Below are 27,579 nucleotides of genomic sequence, written 5' to 3'. Positions count from 1 at the left end.
TGCCTTTTTCCACTCATTGGTTTTTTTTCTTACAAACCTCACCATGTTTGCCTTTTTATCATGAGACTCAGACAGACAAACCTAAGGAAAAGAAACTAAATGAACTTTATTGAAGGAGAAGAACTCAGACAGCTTTAGGGTAGCTATGAGAACTCTGTGCTTTTTCACTTTCTCTCCTTACCTCAACCCTTGGCCATTCACCCTTAATATAGAAGGGTAAAGCTTCTAAAGTTGAAATCAGTTGCACCCTCATAGCATCTTTCTTCCCCAACATCAGAGTAGTGGCGGCTTGAACAGAGGAGAGAGAAACCAAATCTATTTGCATGCACCTCTCTCATCCTTTTTCATTCATCTTCTTCAATTTTGACCATTGATCTTGACTTTGGCCCCAAGAATTGATTTTGAGCGGTGATGTGGTTCTGACCCAAGATGGCCTCAAGCTTTCTATTTTTGCTTCTTCCAGCTTGAGACTCTGAGGCTTTCCTCTTCTTTGTAGAACTTTTTACTGTACCTTTACCAAGATAGATTTGCTTCATGAACCGAAGCCTTTTTTCTTGGAAAAAATATTTTAGCCTCTATTCACAGACCTTCCTTCTGTGAAAAAATCTTTCTTAGCCTTTCGTCATAGGCTTTTCTCCGAGGCCTCTATTTTTCTTCTTTCTTCTTCTTTGAGTGATGTGATTTGACCGAAGTAAGAGAGAGGAGATAGAAGAGAGAAAGCTTTCGGTGGAAGCTTTTAATGAAATTAAACTCAATTGAATTCCAAGTCCTAGTACCCAAGAAATGAAGTAACGTGTGAAACTTTTGGTTGCTTGAAGTGATTGCTTTGTGATCACCGTATGGAATCCTTCAAGATTTTGTGCCAATTTGATTTTCTTCCTTTTAATGTTCACCCACTATTTTTGAATTAATATGGTACATGGCTAAATTTGTTCTTTGATCAAATTGGACTTGTTGTAGCTTTGTCCCATTAAGTTGCTTTCCTGCACACTTAATCAAATTTATCAAATAAATAATTAAATACTTAATAATACCTTTAATAATATTTTCTCATCATATTAATTTAACATAAATTTTCCAAACTCATCACATAGCTTATCTATGGCCATCCCTCTTTAAAACCGTAACCATAGCCTTATCTATGGTCACGGTTTTAGCTTATCTATAGTCACCATTCTTTAAAACCGTGACCATAGCCTTATCTATGGTCATGATTTTTACCGTGACATCCTTTATCAAAGAATAACTCTGGTTATCAAATGATTGACCATAGTTTATCTATGGTCACCCTATTTTAAGATTTTGACCATAGCCTACCCTATTTTATGAGATTTATTTTTTAAAGCATAATCACATCCCAAATTTATGATAATCACAAAATAAGTCTAAAATAAGAAATTTAAGAAATCTAAATCATAAAATTTATATTATAAGCTAGATATGATTTTAGTCCAAACGACACAAATCAAAATACGATATAATTTATCCATTACATGTAATATTGGGTAAAGTCTGTTTACAAAAGATACAGAACACATTAAAATATTACATTTAGATAACTAAAGTATATATATATGAGACTCATCCTATCTCTTATTGTTATGAAAAATATTTTTTTTATATCATATCCTCCTGGTAGCAAAAGAAATAAATATGTTAGAATAGAGAACATTATACACCCTAAATTAAAATTAAAAGTATTTTATTTAATTTTTTATTTATAAAATAAAATTTAAAATTTTAATGTTTACATTAAATCATATAAAATTTTTGTTTGTTTTCAATTATTAAAATTTTTAAATTTTAAATATATGAAATACCCAAAATCATAAAAAATATATATAAATTTTAATTAATTTAAATCCAAATAATCAAAACCTGATTTAGTTATAAAAATATACTTAGTAACTAGGATTATGATTAGGGTTAGAATTAAAGTAGTATAAAAATTTTAATAAAATAAAAAGATAGAATAGTAATTAAAAATCAATAATAATTTATTTAAATTATTTAAAAAAATAATATTTATTTGTCAACTTATTAATTAGTTTTTAAGTTTTAAATATTTTTTAATTTAATATTAATAGACTCTTTTAGGTCACTCTCCAAAATCGTGACCATAGATACCTTTAGGTCGCCCTCAAACCCGTGATTATAGATTCTTTTAGGTCACCCTTTCGAAAAATCGTGACCATAGTCCCTTTTAGGCCACCCCCAAAACTGTGACCATAGATACCTTTAAGTCACCCCCAAAACCGTGATTAAAGATCCTTTTAGGTCACCCCCAAAACCGTGATCACAGACCATTTTAGGTTACCTTTAAAAAAAAAATCGTGACCACAAATCCTTTTAGACTAACCCCAAAACTGTGACTATAAATCCTTTTAGGTCACCTCCAAAACCGTAACCATGGACCCTTTTAATTAGGTCATCCCCCCAAACTATGACCATAGACCCTTTTAGATCACTTTCTTTTAAAAAACCATGACCATAGACTCCTTTTAGGTCACCCCCCAAAACCGTGGACATAGACATGTTTAGGTCATTTACCAAAACCGTGATCATAAACTTCTTTAAGTTACCTTTTTCTGAAAAACCGTGACCATAGACCCCTTTTTTGTCACTCCTAAAAATTGTGATTATAGACTCTTTTAAGTCGCCCCAAAACCGTGATCATAGACTTTTTTTAGCAATCTTATTTTAAAAATCGTGACCAAAGCTTTTTTTGTCACGGTAAAAAACCGTGACCATAAATTCTCTATGGTCACAGTCTTTTACCGTGACAAAAAAAAAATCATAGCATAAACCCAAAATATTGTAGTGTAATTAGCACTTTTTTCTTCAAGAACTAATTAGTTCTAAGTCAAAATTTTCGAAGATCTAATTATCATTCTACTTATATATAAAAATCTCTCGGATGTCTTTTTCCCTAATAAATTATTCGGGCTTAGAACGATTTATATGAGTATTTTTTCTCTAGTAAGTCGTTTTGCCTTAGAACGATTTATGTAATTTCCTTGTCCTTGGTAAATCGTTGTAACTAGCATATTTAGGACAAACACATAATACTGCTATTGGTTTAATTTATATATGTGTGATTTATCCTAAATTTTCTATTAGAAAGTTGATCAAATTAAAATCATATTGATCAATTTAAAAACTAAAAGATCAAATTAATTAAGGAGTAAAAACTTCGAAATCAAATTTAATTAATTGTTATCTCCTTAATTAACTGTACAAATATCAGTAAGAAAAAAAAGTACAAATAACAACATATAAGCATGTAAGTGACTTAGAAAAAGCCTTTAGAACATAGAGCCTCTTTGTTTGCAATTTCGCATCGCAATTTCAATATATATACCAGTCAATCGGTAAACCATTATAGACGAACAGCGTGTTATGTAACAATTTCAATTACTACGCTTGTTTTATCAAGAAGTTTTAGTCTATATATATGAATTATTTTAGTTTATGTTTAATTTAATAAAATTTAGAATAATTTATTTTGGTTATTATCGTTAAATTGCACCATTAAATTTGGCTTAAAAAGTTAAAATCTTAATGAGTTAAGATGAATCGCATCAGTACTTTACGAAGTAACTTGATTAATAGCTAGACAAAAATATATAATCTAAGTTTATGAATCAAAAAAAAAAAATTATAAAAATTAAAACTGAAACACAGGTATGGATAGAAAGAGAAACCCACACTACTCAAGAATATAACAAAAGCACAAAAAATGCACAGTTCGGAACGATATGCATCTCCATCAAACGGAAGCAATTGAAAGTTCCATTTACTGAACTCGCAAATCCAACGGCTTAGACGAGTCCGGTACAGCCGTCTTCCTTCTGAACGCTCGAGTACCGAAAATCAAGAACCCGATGACGTGGCCACCAATTGCGACAATAAAAACCCCACCGTTAAACGACATAACGGCCAGCATCACCAAGTAAGAGAGGCCGGAACGCACGCCGTATAGCCCCGTCTTCAATAGCCCCCCAACGACGTCGTTTGAGCCCCCTGGCTTAAGCTTCACTATGTTGGTGAACGAAAGCCACTCTACCAGCACCGCCATTGCGAACACCAGCATCAGCGCCACCACATACATGCCCACGCTGTCGCCCGGCCAGCACCGGAAAAGTATGTCTACCTTGTGGTCCCAATAGAAGCTGGTGTGGATCGGAATTCTTCTCCGGCCTAGCCGAGTGGCCACCGTGGAGTTATACGGTGCCGGCACGCCCTCCGCCGCGGTGATTGATGCCATTTTGAAGTGTATCTAGCTGCTATGAATTTTAATGTTACGTGACAGGGGGTTTAAGAAATTTTGTCTAACAGCATGTGTATATATATAATTCAATCTATGTAGGAATGAACGTAACATGCATGGTTCCTTTTTTTTTATTTATTATTTTATTAATTAATAATTTAAAGTTTATATTTTACATGTTTTATGCATATACGTAGCAAAATTTAGTGTCGGTTGAGGCATGACAGACAGAACACATCATAAAGATATTATTCTTGTTCATAAAAATTGTTCCATGATTCAAATGCAAGCAAGCAAGCTAAGCAAGGGGGGTACTCGCTATAAAATGAAATATAATGTAACTTTTTGTGACGAAGACAACCGAAAAAGGGAAATTAAAGGAAAAGAAGGCTATGTAAGAAGTAGCGCTATAGTTGTAGCGTCTTAGGATTTTCAGCAGACTGGATCCTTTAATCAATTCATTACTTTTTCTCTACTCTTCATTTTATAGATACAACTTATTATGGGTGGATTTGAGAATTTTAATTTAAAAAGTTAATGTAGAATTGCTTTAATTTATAGTGTATTATTTTCTTGAAAGTATAGTATAGTAAAGAAAGGGGAAATTATATACATATTTTCTTTCCTTGAGATTTTTCTTCTTTTAATATTATAGATGCTGTTCCTTTTAGATTTTGTAATATTCTTATTTAATGTATCTACACAGGGCCGTAATATATAAAGCAACTTCTATATAAAAAGTTATATAATCTAAAATGCATTACAAAAAATGTGTACCATTTACTCACAATTTTTTTTTATAATTAAGTGGTATACAACAATTTTTTTCAAATCATCAAATTTATCGATAATAGAATATGTGTTAAAATTTTCGACAATTTTCTTTTCAATGTAAATCAGAAGACAATTAACAAAAAATTCATCTTCCTATTTATTTCTGAATCTATTCTTTACAATATTCATAACTGAAAAAGATCTCTCACTACAAAAAAAGATGCTGAGAACCGTCGGATTCGGCGTCGATGGTTACTAGCGAATTTAGCGGCAGATTTTGCGTCGGATATAAGGTAGCTTAGATTTCCTAAAAACATTTGCCGTCGGATTTTACATTCTAACTCTAAGTCCAACGTTGATTAGTAGCACGAAATATAATTTTGTTGGCACCACATTTACTGGCGAATTTACCGTCGAGTTTTGCCGAAAGTAAATCGATTTAATAAAACGCAGCATTTTACCAATTTACCGTTGGAGTAATCTGACGGTAAATCCGATGGTAATTGATTTAAAATTCAAACGCAAATCTTTCCTCCCTCACTTCTCTCTCTCTCTCTCTCTCTCTCTGCCATTAGACGAAGTGTTGCCGGTGTCGCTATCACATGCTGGAGCCTCATGTGCCACCGTCACTGAACATTGTCACCGCAAGAGCTGTCAGTCACCACTGGGGGGGTTGGGAATGTAAGAACCGGATTTTTCACGGATAAAATCATTTAAATGCCCAAATTGAATTTCAGAAAGTTAGGATGAGAATTTGGGGATTTAAATATAATTTTTGGACTCAGTAGGTCCTTTCGAGTCAGAAAATGTGTTTTCTGCAAAAAAACCATGAAAAAACGCGAATCGACAGTTGAACCAGTTGAACCGGTTCAAGTCTGTCCGGTACTGTGCGAGAAAAAGTGAAAACAGCAAAAAACCTTAGAAAAATATTAGAGATGAAAAACCAGGCATTAGTGTTAAAGGTTTGGCCCAAAGTTGGGCCAAACGAGCTAAAAACGCTAACGGGTTGGACTGGGCCCAAGTTGGGCCCAAGCCCCACATATATAAGGTTCATTTAATGAATCCATTCATCATTAAACACACACACACACACACACCAGAAAAGTGAGAGGAGAGGAAGCGGAAGAAGAAACACTATTCACACTCTTCTTTCCAAGCCTATATCTTGAGTTACGTAGCTCCAATCGCCGTACCGTTTGCGGCTACGCGTTCCTTGTGAAGAGCACTACAAAACCCATACAAGAAACTGGAGAGGTGACCACGAAATAATTTCTATTCTTCTTCTCAAAGTTTTAAGCTTTTAGGGTTTTGGCTAAGTAAGGTTTTGTGATATTTGGGTGTTTAGGTACACTCTAGCCTTTGATTGATGTTGGTTTTGGCTTCCAAAACTATTGGACAAGATAAGAGGTATTGAAACTCTTGTGAAATTTCAATTATAATGAGTCCTAGGTTGATTTATGATGGTTTATGTATATATAGCTTGATTATGGTGAGTTTGGAGCTTGTTGATGCTTGTTGGAGATTTTTGGTGGCTTAGATTGTGATTGAAAGCTTGTCTTGGGCTCAATTTGGAGTTTTGGTGCATATTGAGGATCGGCCATGGTATGGTTTCGGTTTTCTCTATGTAGTATATAATATTCATGGACACATAGGCTAGTGACCCATATGATAGGTTTGAAAATTTATATGTTCTTGATGATTGGTTGGTTGATGTTGTACAATGAATTGATATTGTTGTTGTTGTTAAATGATGATGTTGAGATATGACGGTTTTGGATGAATGAATATTGTGGGTAATAAAATGAAGCATGGTTGAGTTGATGAAGAAGCTTGATAGTGATAAAATGATGATTGGTGGATATGTGTTTAAGATGTTATATATATTTGATTATTGAGGTTGAGAATGATGAAATAGGATGGAAATTTTGGTATTAATGGTGAAAAGTGATCCTAGAGGGTAAATTGTGCTGTAGAGAGGATTTGGGTGTTGTTTTGATTGGCTTGAGATATGAAATTTGGGAAAATTGGTAATTTGTGAACTTTGGGTTAAAGTTGATTTTTATGAACTTTGTCTGATCATAACTTTTGCCATGGTTTTCAAAATCTATTGGATTTGGTTTAAATTTAAAGTTCATTAAAAACCCTTTAACTCGATATAAAGTTTATAAAATTTGAAATTTTATAGAGGAAGTTATGGTCATTCAAAGTTGGTGTTTAAATTTTGAAATTCTGCAAAGTTGCAAAATTTCAGGATTTCTGATATGTGCGCTTGCACAGCCTTGTGCAAATGCACAACCCTGCAAAAATCTTATTCTGTGCGGACGCACAGACCTATGCGTATGCACAAGAAGGAAAAGGCTCTCTGCCTGCAGCGTTAGCACAGCTTGTGCGCACGCACATCAATGAAGAATTACGACCTGTGTGTACGCACAGCCCTGTGCACACGCACAAGTCGGGAAGGGTCGTCTGTTGAGGGCGCTCGCACAGCTTGTGCGAGTGAACAGGCTTGTAAATTTTAGTACCTGTGCGCACGCACACTTTCAAAATCTTCCTGGGCGTGCGCACGCACACCCCTGTGCGTACGCACACGCCCTGTTTCACAATTTCAAACTTTGTTTTCAATAATTTTACCTTCCCAAGAAGGTTATAAGCTTCTATAACACCATTTTAAGGCTTTTGGGCTTAATTTTGGGTACGAAAATATGGAATATAAGCTAAGGGTTTAGTTGATGATTGTTATGATAAATTAGAGAACGGAGGCTTAGGTTTCTAGGGTACTGAGGATGGGTAGGTAGAGTGAGAATGAAGAATGGGAATGTTGAATTGACAGTCGTTGAGATGAGGTGAGGACTCGAAATGAGATGATGGATCCATGATATATTGAAAATATTTTCCGAAAACCACTGGTGTATTATTTGTATATTGAGATTATGATACGCTATGCGCCCGGGCAGGGGCTGACGTTGGATCCCGCCTGTTCGAGGTAGCGGCAGCGGCGTAAAGGCGGTGGTTCGTCTCGCTTGCATTGAGATGTGAGGTCGGTGGCAATAGATCCCGCTCGCATCCCTTCGGATCTCCAAAGCGTATAGGCGTACAATCCTGGATAGTGATCCGAGCACTATATCTCGGGGGTTCCCATATGATGATTCCAAAGGGCGACGTCTCTAGGGAGATGTGTCGAGTTGGCAGTTGAACCAACAATGTGATATCACAGTGGTGCGCGAAATTGTGATCACTACAACTTCGCACAACTAACCAGCAAGTGCACTGGGTCGTCCAAGTAATACCTTACGCGAGTAAGGGTCGATCCCACGGAGATTGTTGGTATGAAGCAAGCTATGGTCATCTTGTAAATCTCAGTCAGGCAGACTCAAATGGGTATAGATGATGAACGAAAATAACATAAAGATAAAGATAGAGATACTTATGTATATCATTGGTGTAAGAGCTTCAGACAAGCATATGAAGATGCCTTCCCTTCCGTCTCTCTGCTTTCCTACTGTCTTCATCCAATCCTTCTTACTCCTTTCCATGGCAAGCTCGTGTAGGGTTTCACTGTTGTCAGCAGCTACCTCCCATCCTCTCAGTGAAAGCGATTGCATATGCTCCGTCACAGCATAGCGGAATTCATCTGTCGGTTCTCAATCAGGCGCGGAATAGAATCCAGTGATTCTTTTGCGTTTGTCACTAACGCCCCGCCCTCAGGGTTTGAAGCACGTCACAGTCATTCAGTCATTGAATCCTACTCAGAATACCACAGACAAGGTTTAGACCTTCCGGATTCTCTTGAATGCCGCCATCAGGTCCTGCCTATACCACGAAGATTCCGAAGAATCCAAGAGATATTCACTAAGCCTCAGATGCTTGTAGAACAAGAATGGTTGTCAGTCACCTTGTTCATGGGTGAGAATGGTGATGGGCGTCAATCATCACCTTCATCATGTTGAAGAACAAGTGATATCTTGGATAAAGAACAAGTGGAATTGAATGGAAGAACAATAGTAATTGCATTAATACTCGAGGTACAGCAGAGCTCCACACCTTAATCTATGGTGTGTAGAAACTCCACCGTTGAAAATACATAAGAACAAAAGTGATCATTGGTTTCGGCCCCAGAGGGGGAACCAAAAGAACCAAGATTCAAATACAATAGTAAAAGGTCCTACTTATAGAAACTAGTAGCCTGAGGTATACAAGAATGAGTAAATGACATAAAAATCCACTTCCGGGCCCACTTGGTGTGTGCTTGGGCTGAGCAATGAAGCATTTTCGTGTAGAGACTCTTCTTGGAGTTAAACGCCAGCTTTTATGCCAGTTTGGGCGTTTAACTCCCAATTAGGTGCCAGTTCCGGCGTTTAACGCTGGAATTTCTGTAGGTGACTTTGAACGCCGATTTGGGCCATCAAATCTTAGGCAAAGTATGGACCATTATATATTGCTGGAAAGCCCAGGATGTCTACTTTCCAACGCCGTTGAGAGCGCGCCAATTGGGCTTCTGTAGCTCCAGAAAATCCACTTCGAGTGCAGGGAGGTCAGAATCCAACAGCATCTGCAGTCCTTTTGAGTCTCTGGATCAGATTTTTGCTCAGATCCCTCAATTTCAGCCAGAAAATACCTGAAATCACAGAAAAACACACAAACTCATAGTAAAGTCCAGAAAAGTGAATTTTAACTAAAAACTAATAAAAATATAATAAAAACTCAACTAAAACTACCAAAAACATACTAAAAACAATGCCAAAAAGCATACAAATTATCCGCTCATCACAACACCAAACTTAAATTGTTGCTTGTCCCCAAGCAACTGAAAATCAAATAAGATAAAAAGAAGAGAATATACTATAGACTCCAAATTATCAATGAAACTAAGCTCCAAATTAGATGAGCGGGACTAGTAGCTTTTTGCCTTCGAACAGTTTTGGCATCTCACTTTATCCTTTGAAATTCAGAATGATTGGCTTCTTTAGGAACTCAGAATCCAGATAGTGTTATTGATTCTCTTAGTTAAGTATGATGATTCTTGAACACAGCTACTTTATGAGTCTTGGCCGTGGCCCAAAGCACTCTGTCTTCCAGTATTACCACCGGATACATACATGCCACAGACACATAATTGGGTGAACCTTTTCAGATTGTGACTCAGCTTTGCTAAAGTCCCCAATTAGAGGTGTCCAGGGTTCTTAAGCACACTCTTATTGCCTTGGATCACAACTTTATTTCTTTCTTTTTCTTTCTTTTTCTCTTTCTCCCTTTTTTTTCGTTTTTCTCCTTCTTTTTCTCTTTTTTTTTTGTATTCACTGCTTTTTCTTGCTTCAAGAATCATTTTTATGATTTTTCAGATCCTCAGTAACATGTCTCTTTTTTCATCATTCTTTCAAGAGCCAACAATTTTAACATTCATGAACAACAAATTCAAAAGACATATGCACTGTTCAAGCATACATTCAGAAAACAACAAGTATTGTCACCACATCAAACTAATTAAACTAGTTTTAAAGATGAATTTGAAATCCTGTACTTCTTGTTCTTTTGTGATAAAAACAGTTTTCATTTAAGAAAGGTGATGGATTCATATTCATAGCTTTAAGGCATAGACACTAAGACACTAATGATCATAAGACACAAACATGGATAAACATAAAGCACTAAAATTCGAAAAACAGAAGAATAAAGAACAAGGAGATTAAAGAACGGGTCCACCTTAGTGATGGCGGCTCTTTCTTTCTCTTGAAGATCCTATGAAGTGCTTGAGCTCCTCAATGTCTCTTCCTTGTCTTTGTTGCTCCTCTCTCATGATTCCTTGATCTTCTCTAATTTCATGGAGGATGATGGAGTGTTCTTGGTGCTCCACCCTTAGTTGTCCCATGTTGGAACTTAATTCTCCTAGGGAGGTGTTCAGTTGCTCCCAATAGTCTTGTGGAGGAAAGTGCATCTCTTGAGGTATCTCAGGGATCTCTTGATGAGAGGGGTCTCTTGTTTGCTCCATCTTCTTCTTAGTGATGGGCTTGAGGTCATGCCTTCTCAGTTGAACCGGCTTTGGATGCCATAAATGGTTATGGAAAAACAAAAAGTAATGCTTTTACCACACCAAACTTAAAAGGTTTGCTCGTCCTCGAGCAAAAGAAGAAAGAAGAGAGTAGAAGAAGAAGAAATGGAAGAGAGGGAGATGGTCTTGTGGTTAGGCCAAAAGGGGAAGAAGTAGTGGTTTGAATTCGGATGGTGAGGTAAGTGGGGTTTTATAGAGGTGAGTGGTGAAGAGAAAGAGATGTTGAGGTGATTGGTGAATGGGTGAAGAAGAAGAGAGAGTGGTGGGGTTGTTTGGGGATCCTGTGGGGTCCACAGATCCTTAGGTGTCAAGGAAAAGTCATCCCTGCACCAAATGGCATCAAAATCCACGTTTTGAGCCATTTCTGGCGTTAAACGCCGGGCTGGTGCCCATTCCTGGCGTTTAACGCCAGGTTCTAGCCCTTTTCTGGCGTTTAACGCCAGTCTGGTGCCCCTTTTTGGCGTTAAACGCCCAGAATGGTGCCAAACTGGGCGTTAAACGCCCAACTGCTAGCCTCACTGGCGTTTAAACGCCAGTGAGTTCTTCCTCCAGGGTGTGCTATTTTTCTTCCTGTTTTTCATTCTGTTTTTGCTTTTTTTCATTGATTTTGTGACTTCTTATGATCATCAACCTACAAAAAAGATAAAATAACAAAAGGAAATAGTTAACTATAAAACATTGGGTTGCCTCCCAACAAGCGCTTCTTTAATGTCATTAGCTTGACAGATGGCTCTCATTGAGCCTTACAAATGATCAGAGCAATGTGGGAACCTCCCAATACCAAACTTAGAGTTTGAATGTGGGGGTTCAACACCAAACTTAGAGTTTGGTTGTGGCCTCCCAACACCAAACTTAGAGTTTGACTGTGGGGGCTCTGTTTGTCTCTGATTTGAGAGAAGCTCTTCATGCTTCTTCTCCATGGTGACAGAGGGATATCCTTGAGCCTTAAACACCAAGGATTCTTCATTCACTTGAATGATTAGTTCACCTCTATCAACATCAACCACAGCCTTTGCTGTGGCTAGGAAGGGTCTGCCGAGGATGATGGATTCATCCATGCACTCCCCAGTCTCTAGGACTACGAAATCAGTAGGGATGTAATGGTCTTCAACTATTACCAGAACATCCTCTACAAGTCCATAGGCTTGTTTTCTTGAGTTGTCTGCCATCTCTAGTGAGATTTTTGCAGCTTGCACCTCAAAGATCCCTAATTTCTCCATTACAGAGAGGGGCATGAGGTTTACACTTGACCCTAAGTCACACAAGGCCTTCTTGAAGGTCATGGTGCCTATGGTACAAGGTATGGAAAACTTCCCAGGATCCTGCCTCTTTTGAGGCAGTTTCTGCCTAGACAAGTCATCCAATTCTTTGGTGAGCAAGGGGGGTTCATCCTCCCAAGTCTCATTTCCAAATAACTTGTCATTTAGCTTCATGATTGCTCCAAGGTATTTAGCAACTTGCTCTTCAGTGACATACTCATCCTCTTCAGAGGAAGAATACTCATCAGAGCTCATGAAAGGCAGAAGTAAGTCCAATGGAATCTCTATGATCTCATTTTGAGCCTCAGATTCCCATGGTTCCTCATTGGGGAACGCGTTGGAGGTCAGTGCACGCCCATTGAGGCCTTCCTCAGTGGCGTCCACTTCCTCTCTTCCCTCTCTAGATTCGGCCATGGTTATGGCTTTGCACTCTCCTTTTGGATTTTCTTCTGTATTGCTTGGAAGAGTACTAGGAGGGAGTTCAGAAATTTTCTTGCTCAGCTGTCCCACTTGTCCTTCCCAATTTCTAATGGAGGACCTTGTTTCATTCATGAAACTTTGAGTGGTCTTTATTAGATCAGAGACCATTGTTGCTAAGTCAGAAGTATTCTGCTTAGAACTCTCTGTCTGTTGCTGAGAAGATGATGGAAAAGGCTTGCCATTGCTAAACCTGTTTCTTCCACCATTATTGTTATTGAAACCTTGTTGAGGTCTCTCTTGATTCTTCCATGAGAGATTTGGGTGATTTCTCCATGAAGAATTATAGGTGTTTCCATAGGGTTCTCCTAGGTAATTCACCTCTTCCATTGAAGGGTTCTCAGGATCATATGCTTCTTCCTCAGATGAAGCTTCCTTAGTACTGCTTGGTGCATTTTGCATTCCAGACAGACTTTGAGAAATCAAATTGACTTGTTGAGTCAATATCTTGTTCTGAGCCAATATGGCATTCAGAGTATCAATCTCAAGAACTCCTTTCTTCTAACTTGTCCCATTGTTCACAGGATTCCTTTCAGAAGTGTACATGAATTGGTTATTTGCAACCATTTCAATGAGCTCTTGAGCTTCTGTAGGCGTCTTCTTCAGATGAAGAGATCCTCCAGCAGAGCTATCCAGAGACATCTTGGATAGTTCAGAGAGACCATCATAGAAAATACCTATGATGCTCCATTCAGAAAGCATGTCTGAGGGACATTTTCTGATTAATTGTTTGTATCTTTCCCAAGCTTCATAGAGGGATTCTCCATCCTTCTGTCTGAAGGTTTGGACTTCCACTCTAAGCTTACTCAATTTTTGAGGTGGAAAGAACTTTGCCAAGAAGGCATTGACTAGCTTTTCCCAAGAGTCCAGGCTTTCTTTAGGTTGTGAGTCCAACCATGTCCTAGCTCTGTCTCTTACAGCAAAAGGGAATAGCATCAGTCTGTAGACCTCAGGGTCAACCCCATTAGTCTTGACTGTGTCACAGATTTGCAAGAACTCAGCTAAAAACTGATGAGGATCTTCCATTGGAAGTCCATGGAACTTGCAATTCTGTTGCATTAGAGAAACTAACTGAGGCTTAAGCTCAAAGTTGTTTGCTCCAATGGCAGGGATAGAGATGCTTCTCCCATAGAAATTGGGAGTAGGTGCAGTAAAGTCACCCAGCACCTTCCTTGCATTGTTGGCATTGTTGTTGTTTTCGGCTGTCATGGGTTCTTCTTCCTTGAAGAATTCGGTCAGGTCCTCAACAGAGAGTTGAGTCTTAGCTTCTCTTAGCTTTCGCTTCAAGGTCCTTTCAGGTTCAGTGTCAGCTTCAACAAGAATGCCTTTGTCTTTGTTCCTGCTCATATGAAAGAGAAGAGAACAAGAAAATATGGAATCCTCTATGTCACAGTATAGAGATTCCTTGAGGTGTTAGAGGAAAAGAAGAGTAGAAGACAGAAGTAGAAAATTCGAACTTATCAAAGAAGATGGAGTTCGAATTTTGCATTAAGGGATAGTGTTAGTCCATAAACAGAAGGATGTGAGAATAAGGGAAGTAATTTTCGAAAATTAAGTAAAAGATTTTGAAAAATTTTTGAAAAACACTAATTGATTTTCGAAAATAAGAGTGGGAAAGAAATCAAGTGATTTTTGAAAAAGATTTTGAAATTAGAAGTTAAAAAGATTTGATTGAAAACTATTTTGAAAAAGATGTGATTAAGAAGATATGATTGGTTTTTAAAAAAATGTGATTGAGAAAATATGATTTGAAAACAATTTTAAAAGATATGATTTGAAAACAATTTGAAAAGATATGATTTTAAAATTTAATGACTTGCCTAACAAGAAAAGATATGATTCAAACATAAAACCTTCCTCAACAGAAAAGGCAAAAAAAATGTTCAATCAAATCATTAATTGTTAGTAAGTATCTTTGAAAAAGGAAAGAAATTGATTTTGAAAACATTTGATTGAAAAGATATGATTTGAAAAAGATTTGATGTTGAAAAACTTTGAAAACTTGAAAAAAATTGATTTTGAAAACAAAATCTTCCCCCTAGCACCATCCTGGCGTTAAACGCCCAGAATGGTATACATTCTGGCGTTTAACGCCCAAAATGCTACCTCTTTGGGCGTTAAACGCCCAACCAGGTGCCCTGGCTGGCGTTTAAACGCCAGTCTGCCTTCTTCACTGGGCATTTTTGAATGCTCAGCTTTTTCTGTATAATTCCTCTGCAGTATGTTCTGAATCTTCAATTCTTTGTATCATTGACTTGAAAAGACACAAATTAAAAATATTTTTGGATTTTTAATAATTAAAATGCAACAAGAATCAAATAACAATGCATGCAAGACACCAAACTTAGCAGTTTGTATACTATTGACACTAACTACATGAGAATGCATATGAGAAACACAAAACACTCAAGTCAATAGAATTCAAAGATCAAAACAAGAAAATCATCAAGAACAACTTGAAGATCAATGAGGACACATGCATGAATGCAATAAGAACAGAAACATGCAATTGATACTAAACTTAAGATGAGACTCTAGACTCAAACAAGACATATTTTTTTGGATTTTATGATTTTGTAATTTTTTTGTGCTTTTTCGAAAATTAAGTGAAAAGGAAAATAAAGGTATCAAAATTCTTAATGGGAATTCCAGGAATCATGCAATGTTAGTCTAAAGCTTTAGTCTAAAGGAATTAGACATGGCCGGCTAAGCTTCAGCAGGACATTGCATTCAAGAGCTAAATTGATGATGATCAATCAGCTTTGGTGATGATAAGAACATCACCTTGAAACACTAGAATTCATTCTTAAGAACTCTGAAGAAAAATACCTAATCTAAGCAACAAGATGAACCGTCAGTTGTCCATACACAGAACAATCCCCGGCAACGGCGCCAAAAACTTGGTGCGCGAAATTGTGATCACTACAACTTCGCACAACTAACCAGCAAGTGCACTGGGTCGTCCAAGTAATACCTTACGCGAGTAAGGGTCGATCCCACGGAGATTGTTGGTATGAAGCAAGCTATGGTCATCTTGTAAATCTCAGTCAGGCAGACTCAAATGGGTATAGATGATGAACGAAAATAACATAAAGATAAAGATAGAGATACTTATGTATATCATTGGTGTAAGAGCTTCAGACAAGCATATGAAGATGCCTTCCCTTCCGTCTCTCTGCTTTCCTACTGTCTTCATCCAATCCTTCTTACTCCTTTCCATGGCAAGCTCGTGTAGGGTTTCACTGTTGTCAGCAGCTACCTCCCATCCTCTCAGTGAAAGCGATTGCATATGCTCCGTCACAGCATAGCGGAATTCATCTGTCGGTTCTCAATCAGGCGCGGAATAGAATCCAGTGATTCTTTTGCGTTTGTCACTAACGCCCCGCCCTCAGGGTTTGAAGCACGTCACAGTCATTCAGTCATTGAATCCTACTCAGAATACCACAGACAAGGTTTAGACCTTCCGGATTCTCTTGAATGCCGCCATCAGGTCCTGCCTATACCACGAAGATTCCGAAGAATCCAAGAGATATTCACTAAGCCTCAGATGCTTGTAGAACAAGAATGGTTGTCAGTCACCTTGTTCATGGGTGAGAATGGTGATGGGCGTCAATCATCACCTTCATCATGTTGAAGAACAAGTGATATCTTGGATAAAGAACAAGTGGAATTGAATGGAAGAACAGTAGTAATTGCATTAATACTCGAGGTACAGCAGAGCTCCACACCTTAATCTATGGTGTGTAGAAACTCCACCGTTGAAAATACATAAGAACAAAAGTGATCATTGGTTTCGGCCCCAGAGGGGGAACCAAAAGAACCAAGATTCAAATACAATAGTAAAAGGTCCTACTTATAGAAACTAGTAGCCTGAGGTATACAAGAATGAGTAAATGACATAAAAATCCACTTCCGGGCCCACTTGGTGTGTGCTTGGGCTGAGCAATGAAGCATTTTCGTGTAGAGACTCTTCTTGGAGTTAAACGCCAGCTTTTATGCCAGTTTGGGCGTTTAACTCCCAATTAGGTGCCAGTTCCGGCGTTTAACGCTGGAATTTCTGTAGGTGACTTTGAACGCCGGTTTGGGCCATCAAATCTTGGGCAAAGTATGGACCATTATATATTGCTGGAAAGCCCAGGATGTCTACTTTCCAACGCCATTGAGAGCGCACCAATTGGGCTTCTGTAGCTCCAGAAAATCCACTTCGAGTGCAGGGAGGTCAGAATCCAACAGCATCTGCAGTCCTTTTGAGTCTCTGGATCAGATTTTTGCTCAGATCCCTCAATTTCAGCCAGAAAATACCTGAAATCACAGAAAAACACACAAACTCATAGTAAAGTCCAGAAAAGTGAATTTTAACTAAAAACTAATAAAAATATAATAAAAACTCAACTAAAACTACCAAAAACATACTAAAAACAATGCCAAAAAGCATACAAATTATCCGCTCATCACACAGCCAATAGGGCAAGCATTTATCATGTGCATTTTCTATCTGTTTGTATACTTTGTCAACTTGCTACGGTTTACCTATTTGTATAACATGTCTAATTGCTATTTGAATTAATTTCTGTATATGATTCTACTTGTGTTTTACTTGTATTGTATATACTTGTGACTTCTACTAGGATTGAGGAGATTAGGAAGGCGGAGGCGATGGGATCACATGGAGGATAGGCTGGTGAAGGTTGTGGTACAGCGGTGTTTGTTTAGATTACAAAATTCCCTAAGATACAATACCCTGTTTAGTTATGTTAAGGTCTTATATAATTATGCTTATTTGGTTTTGAATGCTTTAAGTTTAAATCATGTGATGGATATGGAGTCTAGGATTGCCTTTGGCATCCCGGGGTCTTATATCCTACATCACTGGGCACTGTTACCATACTAAGAACCTCCGGTTCTCATACCATATTTCTTTTGTGTCTTTCAGATGCAGGTCAACCCACCTCGGTGAGTTGTTTGATTGGTGACAACAGTGGAGGATACGGATACCTTTTGGAGTCTTTTTGGTCTATTTTGCATTTCTCTCTCGCTTTTGTATTTTTGTTTTGGCTTAGAGACTTATATTTGAGAGAGAACAAAACTTGTATAAGCTATTTTTAAACTTCAGTTTTCCTTTGTCTGTATATTTAGCTAGCCAGCTTAAACTCCGCGAGCCGTAGCTAGTTTTCTTACGATATTACACATTATACTATTATCTTTGTTATATCACATCTGTTTCTTGCACGTTGAGTTAGACGCTTCGTTAGTTCATTCTGCGCTTTTAAATCCTGTTTTTGAGCTATATCCTTCATCAGGCTCCTAGATTATATTATTTCTTATATATATATGTATGTATGTATCAGCTTTAGAACTGTTGTAACCCTTGATTAACCTTTACCTTACGACGCAAAGTAAAGCTTAGGCTAATTAGGGTGTTACATTTAGTGGTATCAAAGCGGTTTGTCCTCGTGAGTCTGAGGGATAGACCGATTGTGCTTCATTGCATACTTTGGGTCATTTTTCTTTCATGCTATTTAGGTTATCTATTTGATATTACATAGTATACTTGTTTGTGAATGCCTATTTGGGATAATTAAAACACTAGGTTTTTGATATTGAGACTGATCACCTCGATATCGATTGTTTGGTGTAGACAGGAAACCCAATGGCCACTCGCAAACGAGGTCGAGCACATTCACGAGAGAGTAGGAATGAGCAACCAGCTGATAACCATGCCCAGTTCATGGTGGCGATGGCGAATCTGACGAACACCATGGAAGCGAATGCTACTGCGACTCTGCAACCTGTGCAGAGGTTAGCCCAACCAGTCGGAAGCAGAAACGAAAATGGAGAATGTACTGAAGACAGCTTGAGTGGTGTCCCGAAAACTCTAGCTGCCTTTCTGAAAGCTAACCCGCCTGCTTTCAATGGATCAATAGCTCCTACTGAAGTAGACAACTGGTTTCAAGTTGTGGAGCGGGTCTTGCATACTCAACATGTACCGTATGACAAGTTCATGGAATATGCGACTTATCAACTACTAGGAGAGGCTCAGTAATGGTGGTAAGGAGAGCGCTGACTGCTACACTAACAGAATGTGGACATTACATGGGCGTTATTCCAGGAAGCCTTCTATAAAAAGTACTCGCATGAGTCATTAAGGGAGGCCAGAGAATTGGAGCTCTTACAGCTGAAGCAAGGGTCTATGACTATAGCAGAATACACCAGCAAGTTTGAGGAACTCTGTAGGTTCTCGAGAATAAGTCAGGGTACTTCTGAGTCTTATGAGGAATGGAAATGCATCAAAAACGAAGTAGGGCTGAGGGAAGATATCAGGCGTGTTGTGTCTCCACTGGAGATTAGGAGATTCTCTAAATTGGTGGACAAGGCGAGGGTTGTTGAAGAACATGCAAAAACGGTAGTCTCATTAAGGGACACTTATAGAGGGAATACTAGTAGGGAACTCGATCATTACCTTGGACCAAGGGGACAAAACTTCAAGAAAGATGGACATACTCCTTAGCATTTGCTAGGTCAAGGGAACTTCAGAAGGGACAACAATGCCCAACTTCACCATATGAAGGGGAGTCGTTTGTGTTTTTCTTGTGGACTACCTGGGAACCTAGCCAAGAACTGCCGTCGTAAGAAAAACCAGAACATGGGTCAGAACCAACAGTCTGGCCGTGTGCTTACCTTGGATACATGTGATGCGACGGGGTCGGACCCTCCGACGAGAAGTAAGCGTGTGCTTTGAATATTCTAAATTGGTTGGATGTGAGGGTAGCCTAGTTCTATCTCTGCAAAGTTGTCGTTAGGATTACAAGGGCTTAGACTTGAGTTGGGGGTAAACCATGGGAAAGGAGGATTTTAGTGGCGGTAGCCAAGGATTTTGGACTTGTGATGACAAACGATCAGAGTGGACGTGCCGAAATGGTTACCAGGCATGACTAGGAGTCTTGTTGATTTCCTATATGGGTGATGGGTGCGATATAACACTAGTGGCAACGGAAGTATCGACTGACGTCTTTGTAGTTTTTAACTATGATTTTGCAGTTTTAAGGTTTAGAATGATTTCCAATCTGGTTTGAAACTTTGGTTTAAATGATTCGGTTTTAAAAGTTAGTCGAAACTCTTGATTTAAGAGATATGGTTTAAAAGAACAGTGAGTTCTCTGATTTTGTTCCCTCGTGAAAATGGTTTCCAATTTCTCTTATCAAGAGGGATTCAATTTGAAAAGTTTTAATTTAAGAAAATCATGGTTTGAAGTAATCAACTTCCGAGTAAATGATTTTGACTCCTTTCAAAAAGCTCAACAGTGACCTGGTTTAGAATAAACTGTTTTGAATGATTCGGTTTTGAAACTAGGATTGGAACTTTTGATCAAACGATACGATTTAAAAAGGAAAGTGAGTCCTAAGATTTTGTTAACTTGTGATTTTGGTTTGCAAAATTTAACTTATCCAAAAGGGATTCAAACGGAAAGGTTTTTATTTAAGGGTTTTGAATGAATTTAGGAAAAATCGTGCTTTAAAATGATTGATTTACAAATAAAAAGTTTTCGACTCTTTTAATAAGGTTTTAACAATGGACTCATTTAGATTGAAGTTGTTTTAAAGGTTTTGACAAATATTACAAAATCGGTATTTGGTTTAAGAAAAATTTTTGGAATCTTAATGACGATAATCAGAGTGACGCAGCAGAAGTTGTACGCTAAGTTGTCGAAGTGTGAGTTCTGGAAGGAGGAAGTGAAGTTCTTAGGTCACGTGGTGAGCAAAGGAGGAATAGCCGTGGTTCCTTCTAAGGTGGAAATGGTGATGGAATGGAAAAGGATGACAACGGTGACGGAAGTCAAAAGCTTCTTGGGTTTAGCTGGATATTACAAGAGATTCATTGAAGGATTTTCCCGGATTGCACTACCGACGACTAAGTTGACAAGAAAAAAAGTGCCATTTGTGTGGACGTCGGAGTGTGAAGAGAGTTCTCCAAACTTTGAAGGAGAAGTTAACTTCAGCACCTATTTTGATCTTGCTGGAACCGCATGAGCCGTTTGAAGTATATTGTGATGCTTGGTTGAAGGGTTTAGGTTACGTGATGATGCAACACCGGAACACAGTGGCCTACGCATCACGTTAGCTGAGACTACATGAGGTGAATTATCCAACACATGACTTGGAATTAGCGGCGATTGTGTTTGCACTGAAGATTTGGAGGCACCACTTGTACGGAGTGAGGTTTAGTGTCTTTTCTGATCATAAGAGTCTCAAGCACATCTTTGATAAAAAAGAGCTTAATATGCGTTGGAGAAGATAGATGGAGTTGCTTAAGGACTACGATTTTGAACTAAGTTATCACCTTGGGAAGGCGAATGTGGTAGCAGACGTATTGAGTCGGAGATCTTTAACAATTGCTTGGATGAGAATCAAGGAAGAGAAGCTAGTGGATAAGTTTGTGGATCTTAAGCTAGACATTGGTGAGGTTGCCAGAAGAGCTTGTTTGAACCAGTTGCAGCAATTGTTCCAACCAGTTGGTGAGAAGAGGCTTGGAGAATTCACCAAGGATGGTAAAGGATTGTGGAGATATAAGGGGAGATTTTGCATACCAGATGTCGGGAGTTTGAGGCAGACTTGTTGTCAGAAACTCATAACAGTGGATCTTCTATTCATCTCGGAAGTACGAAGATGTATTCTGACTTAAAGAGGATGTTTTGGTGGTCTGGAATGAAAGGTGATGTAGCCACAATGGTATCCAAGTGTTTGACTTGCCAGAAAGTAAAGATAGAGCATCAGAAGCCGTCGGGGATGTTGCAACCACTTGAGATTCCTCAGTGGAAGTGGGAATGAATCGCAATGGATTTTGTGACCGATTTGCCGAGGACAAGGTCGGGATTTGATGCGGTTTGGGTGATCGTAGATCGCTTAACCAAATCCGCTCATTTTCTACCTATCCGATTGAACTATTCTATGGAGGAGTTGGCGAGAAAGAACATCGACACGGTAGGATGATGGTGAACGAGATGCTTTGGCAACTTGTTGGGTTGGCAACGTTGAAAGTAGGATGCTTCGTGGAGTTACATCGCGTGATTCGGATTTTCGAGGGCGAAAATCTTTTTAAGGAGGAGAGGATGTAAGAACCGTATTTTTCACAGATAAAATTATTTAAATGCCCAAATTAAATTTCGGAAAGTTAGGATGAGAATTTGAGGATTTAAATATGATTTTTGGACTCAGTAGGTCCTTCTGAGTCAGAAAATGTGTTTTCTACAAAAACCGTGAAAAAATGCGAACTGGCAGTTGAACAGGTTGAACCGGTTCAAATCTATCCGGTGCTGCACGAGAAAAAGTAAAAACAGCCAAAAATCTTAGAAAAATATTAGAGATGGAAAATCGGGCGTTAGTGTTAAAGGTTTGGGGCCAAACGGGCTAAAAATGCTAACGAGTTTGGCCGGGCCCAAGTTGGGCCCAAGCCCCACATATATAAGGTTCATTTAATGAACCCATTCATCATTAAACACACACACACACCATAAAAGTGAGAGGAGAGGAAGGGGAAGAAGAAACACTATTCACCCTTTTCTTCCCAAGCCCATATCTTGAACTACGGAGCTCCGATCGCCGCACCGTTTGCGACGATGCATTCCTTGTGAAGAGCTCTACAAAATTCATACAAGAAACTGGAGAGGTAACCACGAAATCTTTTCTATTATTCTCCTCAAAGTTTCGAGTTTTTAGGGTTTTGGCTAAGTGAGGTTTTGTGATTTTTGGGTGTTTAGGTACACTTTAACTTTTGATTGATGTTGGTTTTGGCTTCCAAAGCTGTTGAGCAAGGTAAGAGGCATTGAAACTCTTGTGAAATTTCAATTATAATGAGCCCTAGGTTGATTTATGATGGTTTATGTATATATAGCTTGATTATGGTGAGTTTGGAGCTTGTTGATGCTTGTTGAAGATTCTTGGTGGCTTAGATTGTGATTGAAAGCTTGTCTTGGGCTCAATTTGGAGTATTGGTGCATATTGGGGATCGACCAAGGTATGGTTTCGATTTTCTCTATGTAGTATATAATATTCATGGACACTTAGGCTAGTGACCCATAGGATAGGTTTGAAAATTTATATGGTGTTGATGGTTGGTTGGTTAATGATGTACAATGAATTGATATTGTTATTGTTGTTAAATGATGATGTTGAGATATGATGGTTTTGGATGAATGAATATTGTGGTTAATAAAATGTAGCATGGTTGAGTTGAGATGTGAGATCGGTGGCAATAGATCCCGCTCGCATCCTTTTGGATCTCCAAAGCGTACAGGCGTACAATCCTGGATAGTGATCCGAGCACTATATCTCGAGGGTTCCCATATGATGATTTCGAAGGGCGACGTCTCCAGGGAGATGTGTCGGATTGGTAGTTGAACCAACAATGTGATATTATAGCCAATAGGGCAAGCATTTATCATGTGCATTTTCTATCTGTTTGTATGCTTTGTCGACTTGCTACGGTTTACCTATTTGTATAACATGTCTAATTGCTATTTGAATTAATTTCTGTATATGATTCTACTTGTGTTTTACTTGTATTGTATATACTTGTGACTTCTACTGGGATTGAGGAGGTTAGGAAGGCGGCGGCGATGGGATCACATAGAGGATAGGCTGGTGAAGGTTGTGGTACAACAGTGTTTATTTAGATTAGAAAATTCCCTAAGATAGAATACCTTGTTTAGTTATGTTAAGGACTTATATAATTATGCTTATTTGGTTTCGAATGCTTTAAGTTTGACTCATGTGATGGATATGGAGTCTAGGATTGCCTTTGGCATCCTGGGGTCTTATATCCTACATCACTGGGTATTGTTAGCATACTAAGAACCTCCGGTTCTCATACCATATTTCTGTTGTGTCTCTCAGTTGCAGGTCAACCCACCTCGGTGAGTTGTTTGATTGGTGATAGCAGTGGAGGATTCAGATACCTTTTGGAGTCTTTTTGGTCCGTTTTGCATTTTTTTCTCGCTTTTATATTTTTGTTTTGGCTTACAGGCTTATATTTGAGAGAGAACAAAACTTGTGTAAGCCATTTTTAAACATCAGTTTTTCTTTGTCTGTATATTTGGCTAGCCGGCTTAAACTCCATAGGCCATAGCTAGTTTTCTTATGATATTACACTATTATACTATTATCTTTATTATATCAATCTGTTTCTTGCGCGTTGAGTTAGACGCTTCGTTAGTTCGTTGTGCGCTTTTAAATCCTGTTTTTGAGCTATATCCTTCATCAGGCTTCTAGATTATATTATTTCTTCTATATATATATATATATATATATATGTATGTATGTATCAGCTTTAAAACTATCGTAACCCTTAATTAACCTTTGCCTTTCGACGTGAGGTAAAGCTTAGGCTAAGTAGGGTGTTACAGGGAATACCGCCGCTGTTCTTGGTGATCACTGCCATTGGTGTCGCCGTCACTACTAGTACCACCACTGCTCCAGCATCTTGCTGCCACCATCAAAGGTAAGTTTGGCATGGCTTTTAAATTTTTATTAAGATTGTTATGTGAGTTTAGGATTTTTTATTAAACAGTTTATGAATTATTGATTGAATTGGTGTAATGAAGTTTGTGATTAGGATTTAGTACAATTTTTTTTTTTACTGTTTTTTAGATTTTTTTTTGTGACTTTAGGATTTTGTTAGATATTTTACTAAATTGTTAACTAAATTACGGTAATGGAGTTTGTGGTTAAGGTTTGGTTTGTGGTTTTTACTTTTCTCAGAAGTTGTTGTGAGTATAGGATTTTGTTATATACTACTTTTTTACCAAATTATTGATTAAAATAGGATACTGCACACTACAAGAAAACACCTCTATTGCTACGCTTTTTGAGCTACCGCCACGCTTTTGAAAAGGTCACATCTCAAAGTGTGGTGGTTGCTCTATCGCTACGCTTTTGGTAACCTATCGCCACGCTTTTTGTTGCCACGTTTTTTGCAGATTGCCACGCTTAAAAGCGTAGCCGTAGAGAGAGATATGGCCACGCTTTCAAAGCGTGGCAATAGAGAGAGATATGGCCACGCTTTTAAAGCATGGCGATAGTGAGATATGGCTAGGCTTTTAAAGCGTGGCAATAGCGAGAGATACAGCCACACTTTAAAGCATGGCAATAGCCTGATCAAATTGAAAAAAAAATCCTTTTTTGACTTTACCTTCATCGCTGCACAATATAAAATTTCAGTCCTTTTTTATTACCAAACCTATAAATATAGTATGCAAATTTTATCACAAGACAAATCAAACAGTAATTAGTGACATATATAATTTTTGCTATAAATGTTTTATACGTTAAAAAACGAATACTCAAATACAAAATAAAATTTGAGTTCAAAACTCTGATTTCTCAACAAAATTTGAGTTCAAAACTCTGATTTCTCAACAAGCTTCTCAACCTACGCATAAAAGCAAGCCCATTTATCAATATTTTAGTAACAGTTATCATTAAGACAATTGTCTTCAATACTAGGAAATGGGAGAAAGGGTTAAATTCCAAAACTAAAAACTAAAGAAAAATACAGAAACAATACAACATAAATCCTAAGTTCTTTACTGTTCTTCCTTCCTCTAGCCCTTTCAAACTTCCTTTTCTTAGATCGTACATAAGGCTTGGTATGGCTGTGAGGAACACCAAGAGCATGACCAAAGTATTTTACAGCTTTCTTGGAGTTCTTTGGGCCTCTAAAAAGAACCTACATTCATACAACAATATATAAACCAAATTAACCATTTATAAGCTAATCACTTCAACATTTCCAAAGTCATCCTATAATAATGCATAATACCATTATAATTCATAAACGAATCTGTACTTGGTTTCATGTGATTCATTCAATCAAACTGTATAAATATTGTTTGAACCAGTCCATCTCAAATATCTATTGATAAGTTTATATATCATAGTCATAGACATCATTTGAAACTAGTAAGTGGATTATATATCTAATCTACACATACCGTGTTCTGTCCGAGAGGTGCCCTAAGTGCAAGCTAATCAAATGTCAAGCATTTATCACCAGCCATCTCTATTCTAGCATGTGCAGTCTCTATAAACCTGGGGGTAGTAACTTTCAATGCAAGAACTTCATACATGCTGATATCATCGGTTACAATTCCCACTACCACAGCTTTACCTTCCTGCATCGAAAAAACAAAGAATTCCTATCTTACCACTGAGAAAGATAAGAGAGGGAAAAACAAACCTTACCCTTCATGAACTTAATCAAGCATGACAGAGAAAGCAGAGGCCAGTTAACCTTGTTCATGAACAAGCGATTCAGTGTCACGGCATTGAAATTGCTGCCGGTCCTCCTCACAAGGAAGCGATAAAGCTGATCATGTCACACCAAATCAAAACCGTCCAAATGCATATTTTGATAAAGAATAAATAAATCTCTAAAACAGATCAAAATTTGCACAATTTATAGTTAAAGGAGTTCTCTTAGTATAATGAAAGGAATAATCAAAGGTTATTCAACATTAGCATGGAAAACAATAGCAGCATCATTGGTAACCTTGCAAATTACAAGCACTAAAGTATTACTAAAAAGCATAAAATATAACGTTATTAATCAGAATATTATTAATCAAAATTTGGTACATATTAGAGCATGTGTTTATTTCATATCCTGATCTACAATCCAGAAATTAATGACTAGTAATAAGCTAAAATGGACACTAGAAATTATGCATAGCAAATATAAGAACTCCCTGGGTGCAGTGTAGCAAACATCCACATGATTAAATCTTTTCAAAGAAGAAAAAAAATTAACTATATGATGAAAATTTATCCAAGCAAGGAACACAAGCAGGGATTTATGGTTTTTAATAATTTTTAAATGATTACAAGCTCTATTCAAATTAAACATATAGCAGCGCAAATGAAATAGCCCACTTTCCCAAAAAATGCCCAAGAATTGGCAAAGTTTAAGTATAAATGAACAAAAGTCTCTACCTAAAAATACACAATTATGGATTTTACAAGCCTTGTGTTGAACTGGAAGTCATAGAAGGCCTTCCCCTTCTACACTTCCAAACACTCTTGCCAAATAACTAAAGAAAGTGATAGAGAGGTAGAAGAGCAAGAAGAAAAGACTATAGAAGAAGCATGACGTGGTTATAAAACCAAGAAAATTATACACTAGTTATTAAGAGCTTACTCATATATATAACATTATTGTAATAAAAGGAAAAAAGAGTTATTCATTAGTGAGGAACAGAAACACATACATGGTGTTTGAGCTTCAATCCTGATCTCCTCCTTCATTTTCCTTATGAACTCTTCAAACTTTCTGTTCAGTTCATCTGCATTTGCCAATTCTTCTTCCTTTGTTGCATCCTCAAGTTCAACTTCAACCACTTCTTCTTCGTTATTAATTCCTTTTCCTCCTCCTCCTTCTTTATGTTCTTTTCCTTCCGCAATTTCTGCTAACAAAGGTTCATAATCTTGATTAGCTAATAACAATTCTGATGATGATACTTGTTCATAATAACATTCTCCTTGCACTAGTGGTACATCATAGAGTGATTTTCTGGCAAGAAAATCAAGAATGGCATTGTAGAGGAGGAACATGTACTTCCTTTGAAGGGTGCGAATCAGCATGGAAAAGAGGATTGTGGAGAAGTAAGCATTCAAACACTGTGGCAGTATGGAAAACTCTGAAGAATACCAAACAAAGAAAGCAAACAAAGAAACTAACACAACATATTTTAATTAAGCACTGAC

The 27,579-nt window shown here is 37.7% G+C and overlaps 2 protein-coding genes, 1 non-coding gene and 1 pseudogene across 3 annotated transcripts; 2 read left to right on the top strand and 2 right to left on the bottom strand.

Annotated features, from left to right (window-relative positions):
* Positions 1-3,695: 3,695 nt before the first annotated feature.
* On the bottom strand, positions 3,696-4,299 carry LOC130972963 (copper transporter 6-like). Its single transcript, XM_057897313.1, has one exon. The coding sequence runs from the start codon at positions 4,265-4,267 to the stop codon at positions 3,797-3,799; it is 471 nt and encodes a 156-aa protein (XP_057753296.1). The 5' UTR covers positions 4,268-4,299; the 3' UTR covers positions 3,696-3,796.
* Positions 4,300-13,522: 9,223 nt separating this feature from the next.
* Positions 13,523-13,630, top strand: LOC130977575 (small nucleolar RNA R71). Its single transcript, XR_009085261.1, has one exon. It is a non-coding gene; the product is annotated as a small nucleolar RNA R71 (small nucleolar RNA).
* Positions 13,631-20,484: 6,854 nt separating this feature from the next.
* LOC130975291 (uncharacterized mitochondrial protein AtMg00860-like) lies at positions 20,485-20,853 on the top strand. Its single transcript, XM_057900105.1, has one exon. The coding sequence runs from the start codon at positions 20,485-20,487 to the stop codon at positions 20,851-20,853; it is 369 nt and encodes a 122-aa protein (XP_057756088.1).
* A 4,363-nt stretch (positions 20,854-25,216) lies between these two features.
* Positions 25,217-26,179, bottom strand: LOC130975289 (60S ribosomal protein L18-2-like; annotated as a pseudogene).
* Between the last annotated feature and the right edge of the window lie 1,400 nt (positions 26,180-27,579).

This window comes from Arachis stenosperma, chromosome 4 (genome assembly GCF_014773155.1).
Source record: "Arachis stenosperma cultivar V10309 chromosome 4, arast.V10309.gnm1.PFL2, whole genome shotgun sequence".
Lineage (NCBI taxonomy): Eukaryota > Viridiplantae > Streptophyta > Magnoliopsida > Fabales > Fabaceae > Arachis > Arachis stenosperma.
This window is presented reverse-complemented; position numbering and strand designations above follow the sequence as displayed.